The 5,902-nt window shown below is 42.1% G+C and overlaps 1 protein-coding gene across 1 annotated transcript; it reads left to right on the top strand.

The window, feature by feature from the left end:
• The first annotated feature begins 543 nt into the window (after window positions 1–543).
• Window positions 544–4,477, top strand: LOC119362089 (probable LRR receptor-like serine/threonine-protein kinase At3g47570). The gene is made up of 2 exons (XM_037627258.1): window positions 544–3,738; window positions 3,822–4,477. The coding sequence occupies exons 1-2, from the start codon at window positions 921–923 to the stop codon at window positions 4,181–4,183; spliced, it is 3,180 nt and encodes a 1,059-aa protein (XP_037483155.1). The 5' UTR covers window positions 544–920; the 3' UTR covers window positions 4,184–4,477.
• The last annotated feature ends 1,425 nt before the right edge of the window (window positions 4,478–5,902 follow it).

Genomic DNA, 5,902 nt, shown 5'->3' with positions numbered 1-5,902 from the left:
AAGAAATGTCTAATCACTTTTCAGTGGTTCAGGTTTGTTTATGTGTTCATAACTGAATCATACAGGTCTCACGTCTTCAGCATCAGTCAATCGATTGGTCTGCCTTCGTGTCTCCTATTGATTTGATCATCCTGTTTGTTTGATGTATGATCCGCAGCCGTTTCCTTGGCAGGCTAGCCCCCGCTTCGGCGGCGTGGAAGACGAGTGAGCCAATACAAGTGCCCTATATGCGGTAAGTCCTAAAGCTAGATTCCCAATTTTTCGTGCTAAATTGGATGAAGTGCAGTTACCTACAAATTTCCCATTGTTTCAAGCTGTGTTACCCCATTCAGATTCAGTAATGAAGCATGTTGGTTCATCACGAAATTGTAATTCAGAATCAGTTTGCTCTGTGAAGAAATGTCTAATCACTTTGAGTGGTTCAGGTCTGTTTATGTGTTCTGGGTCGATGCCACCAAGTCCGACGATTCCAGCATCAGTCAATGGCTTGGTTCACCTTCGTGTCTCTGTTTGAGCTCCGCAGGTTACAATCACGGTATGAGCCAGGACTAGTCTTACAACATCCTTGTGTCGCTGTCAAAATAATTGTCACTTTTCCTCTTCCAATTTTTATATATTTTTCTTACTGCAATTTAACTGGTCACAGTCCATAACTCAGCCAGCCTGCACACGTTTTCCTGCAAAAGTCTTTGTTCCATTCTTCTGCTTTTCTTTACCCTTGCACCACGTTTCTTGCAAAAGTCTGAGTGAGACAACCGCCAATCCTGTACCAAGTCAAGTCAACTTACTCAAACATAACTTCTGGTACACAGATCATTTAAAAGAGCTAATCTTACACACATGGTCGTCCAGGCTCCAACCGAAGCAGCAAGCACTCCCAAGTTCTTGTAGTCCTCCACTTCCTATAAACTCTAGATATCATGTTCTCAATCTTATCTCCACTCTGTATTTTGCTAATCCTTCCCCTCTTCATCACCACACCAATAGCAGCAGCACAAGCAAACATAACTGAGATCGACCGCCAGGCCCTCCTTTGCTTCAAGTCCGGCATCAACTCTTATGCCCATGGCACACTAGACCCGTGGAGCAATGGCTCACTAAACTTTTGCAGCTGGACAGGGGTCAACTGCAGCACAACGTTTCCACCCCAGGTGGTCTCTCTTAACCTCACCTCTGTACAACTCAGTGGGCAATTATCTGGATGCCTAGGCAACTTGGCTCATCTATCGTGGATGAACCTTGCCGATAATCATCTGTCGGGAACCATCCCTGAAGAGTTGGGTAAGCTTCCAAACCTCCATACACTGAATCTTGCCGGCAACAGTCTTCAAGGTAACATCCCTCTTTCCTTAGGCGCTACCAGTTCTCTTAGCTATGTCAATCTTGCAAACAACACGCTTACCGGCGGTATCCCTCTCTCATTGGCCAGTAGCTCCTCACTTAGCACACTTATACTGTCACGTAATAGCCTCTCTGGAGAGATCCCTTCTACTTTGTTTGATAACTCGTCTGAGCTTACTATGATTGATCTCCAGATGAATTCTTTCACTGGTGCCATCCCACCTTTCCATGAAGCTACAGCTCTCAGATTTCTTTGCCTGACAGGAAACTTCCTCTCTGGAAGCATACCTCCTTCAATAGGAAATATTTCTTCCCTCACTTCTATATTGCTCGGCCAAAATAGGTTATCAGGATTAATTCCAGACACTTTGAGTCACATTACAAAATTGCTTGAGCTTGATCTAAGTTTCAACAGCTTATCAGGGAGTGTCCCGTTGTCTCTTTACAACATGACATCACTCAGGTACTTTAGGATAGGCACCAATGCCCTTGTTGGACAGATACCATCTCACATTGGTTACTCACTACTAAACCTCCATTCCCTAATCCTGGGAAGCAACAGGCTGGAGGGTCTGATCCCTGCTTCACTAGCCAACATGTTCAATCTTCAAATACTTGATCTTTCAAACAACTCCTTACATGGCTCTGTGCCATCTCTTGGTTCATTGACAAACTTGCGTCAGTTAGATTTAGGGAGGAACTTGCTAGAAGCACATGACTGGTCATTTCTTACATCTCTGGCAAGTTGCACCCAGCTGACAAAATTGTCCTTGGAAGGGAATGCTCTGAATGGCAGCTTACCTATAGCAGTTGTTAATCTTTCCCCAACACTAGAAGATTTATCGCTTGCATCAAACCAAATTTCAGGCTCCATACCTGTTGAGATTAACAATCTTGTTAATCTGACTTCACTTAGGATGGAAAGCAATTTTCTTTCGGGAAACATACCTTCTACCATTGGGAAGCTGCAATACCTATATATCCTAAGTCTATCAAACAACAAATTATCAGGTCTTATCCCTCTCTCGGTTGGTGACATTACTCAACTAGGCAAGCTTTATCTTAGTGATAACAAGTTGACAGGTAACATACCTGGTAGTTTAGGTCAGTGCAAGGGACTTCTTGAACTCAACTTGTCTCGAAACAACCTCAATGGGTCAATACCAGTCAAACTCTTTGCTAACCCTCCATTTTCCTTGGGTCTGGACTTCTCACACAACAATCTCACCGGGGAACTACCATCGGAACTTGGTACACATGGTGTTGGTGATGGTCCAACATCCCTTCATATGGAAGTAAACAAGTTTCATGGGCAAATTCCAGCAAGATGGCAGTTAGCATCAACCCTGCAGATTAATCTTTCTCACAATGACTTATCTGGTGCTGTGCCTGAATTATTTGGGTACCTTCCTAAGTTGGAGCAACTCGATCTATCTTACAACAACTTGGAAGGGGCTATTCCTACAAGTGGGATCTTTGAGAATTCTACCGCAGTAGTTTTGGATGGAAACAAGGGACTCTGTTCGAATTCCTCGAGGCTAGCATTACCAATTTGTCCTGGCATCTCATCTTCAGCAACTAAAACAAAGCACCATATGTCCTTGCTGGCAACCTCGCTGCTAATTGTACTACCACCACTTACTATTGCTTCCCTATTCTTGCTATGGTTTCTGCCCGCTCTTTGGAAGAGAGCGGTGTTCTTATTTTTCCAATTGGCGGTTGTGTCCAAGAAGATGTTTCATTTTGTTACCCATCACAAGAGAAGAGAAGTGCATACAGTTCCGCGCAACGATGAGAAGAAGCTAAAGAGGGTGTCATATCAAGACATTCTTAAAGCTACCAACTGGTTTTCTTCGCTTCATACTATCAGCTCAACCTCTACTGGGTCAGTTTATGTTGGTAGGTTCAAGTTCGACAGGAGATTGGTTGCCATCAAAGTATTCAACTTGAGTGAACCTACCGGAAGTGATAGTTACTTTATTGAGTGTGAAGTGCTACGAAACACCCGCCATAGAAATATAATGTGTCCTGTGACCGTATGCTCGACACTTGATTCACAAAATCATGAGTTCAAAGCGCTGATATTCAAGTTCATGGTTAATGGCAGCCTTGACAGATGGTTACACTCTGAGCAACACAATGGAATCCCAGGCAGAGTGCTAAACTTTGGCCAGAGGATTTGCATAGCGGCGGATGTGGCTTCTGCTCTTGATTATGTCCACAACCAACTGACGCCTCCTTTGATCCATTGTGATTTGAAGCCAGAGAATATCCTTTTGGACGATGACATGACCGCGCGGCTCAGTGATTTCGGCTCAGCAAAGTTTTTGTCGCTGGATATGTTTATTCCTGAAAGCCTGGATGATGTTGGAGGAACAGTTGGATACATGGCACCCGGTTTGTTTTGCTTTTCCATTTCCACTTAATTATACTTTGTCTTTTACGTATGTGAATTATTCTAAAGCATTGTTTCTTTGTAGAGTACGGGATGGGCTACGAGATCTCCGTAGGAGCTGATGCATATAGTTTTGGAGTGCTTCTGCTGGAGTTGCTTACCGGAAAACGACCAACTGATGATATGTTTGTTGATGGACTTACCCTTCCCATTTTCTCTGAATCCATGTTCCCTGAAAGAGTCGCGGAGATTCTAGATCCTCGAATGGGACATGAGGAGCATCAAGGGTGTGCAGAAGTATGGACGCAGAGATATATTGTCCCCCTGATTGCTCTTGGGTTGTCATGTACCGTGGAATCTCCGAAGGACAGACCTGGAATGAAAGATGTTTGTGCAAAACTTTCTGCTATCAGAGACGCTTTTCTGGAACACCGTGATGACGATTGATGGATATTTGTGCTCTGTTAGAGCACGCTGATTCTTTATTATTAAGAATGTAGTAACAAGTAAAGTTCATTCTTCATAGTACCCTGTCTATTTGACAAACTGGAAGAAACTTTGAGGCTTGAGCACAAAGATATGATTTGCAGTGGCAATAATTGGCTACAAAAAGAATCAACTGTTCTTTGTTGTATATTTGTTGAATTATTTTTATTTTGACCTTGAGCTGTGTGTATGGCGAAATTCTTGTACTAGTTAATTTTGTAAAGGGCACTATATATATGAATGTGTTTTCCTCCCATAAAATCTTTTGCCCAGCTTAATAAAGCAAAGCATTATTTTTCTGTCAACTTTTGGTCCATGATAAAATGAGACAAAGTTGACACTCAATTAAACCAGATCAATTTGGCCCCTTGCCTATACCTGCCTCAAAGAGGTTTGATTGATGAAGTGTTGCTGTATTAGTAATGAAACTGAAAGTCATAAAAAAAGAGAAAATAGGAATTACGGGAAGAAGGAAAATGTGTTTCGAAAAGGGAACATCCATTTCAGAAATCATGAAAGATTGAAAAAATGTGATAAAATATCTGAAAACCCGAAATGAAAGGAAAACAAAGAATGGACGGACCAAAAATATAAAATATAAGATCTTTTACCAATTTTTTCATGAGTTGACTGTATATAGGCGCATTTTTGTGTGTTTGTTCACTCACTTTACTCCGTATGTTGTTTATATTGAAATATTCAAATCATCTTATGTTTGTGAAAGGAAGGGAGTAGAAGATAAAATAAAGAGACAACATGATCGTATTTTTTCTTGTTTTAATGATAGGGATTATTTTGCTTTTCTTTGATAATATTTTTTATAAATATAAACAGGAGTTAGTCTGATATCTATGAAAATGACCACTTTACCCCTCCCTTCTTCCTCCCAAATCCTCTCCTCTCCTCTCCGGTCATGGCTCCGGCATACCGGTCGGCGCTCGGGGATGAGAAGCAGCCCATTTCTTTCCCGACCCCAAAATCGATGACTCTTAACGACGCGAGCGCCACCTGCAATTGCCCGCCGCCCACCGGCGCCGTGTGTCTCCCGCCGCGGGGAAGGCGCAGGCGAGGCGAAGGTACCCGCACAGTGGGACAGGGCCGGCCGAGGTGGCACTAGGGCAGATGCAATTTGAGGAGCAGCGTCTTGAGCCCCAAGCCCAAGTGCCACATCCTCGGCAGGGATGTGTCGGGCTATTTTTTTTATTATTTTATGCTCTGGTGGGACGGTAAAGAATTGGTTTATCTGGTTTGTATGATGAGTAAGCCCATTACATATTTTAAGACCTTGGCGTGAGGTATTTGTGCTAACTACCATATATTGCTTGTGCAGAATGCGTGTGAGTCGAGCAAGAAGTTCTTGTTATACTTGCTCAAATATTATGCGAACGAAGCTAAAAACAACATTTATGATATTGTGTGAGAATTTCTTAAGCACGTCATGTAGATCTTAATTTGTAACAGATTTTTAGTTGGATAATCAGTCTATATGTATACATCTTCAAATTGCCTTTTTGTTATCAATTTACATTGCAAATAAACTGTACCTCAATTGTAACCCGATTGTGTTCGTGCTATATTTTCTCTAATATGTGAAATTTAACATGCATTATGTTTATATAACTCCAGCAAAATACTACTACCTCCATTCCCAAATATAAGTCTTTTTAGAGATTCCAACAA

The sequence above is a fragment of the Triticum dicoccoides genome, chromosome 2B (assembly GCF_002162155.2).
Source record: "Triticum dicoccoides isolate Atlit2015 ecotype Zavitan chromosome 2B, WEW_v2.0, whole genome shotgun sequence".
NCBI lineage: Eukaryota > Viridiplantae > Streptophyta > Magnoliopsida > Poales > Poaceae > Triticum > Triticum dicoccoides.
The sequence above is the reverse complement of the archived record's forward strand: the minus strand, read 5'-3'. Positions and strand labels throughout refer to the sequence as shown.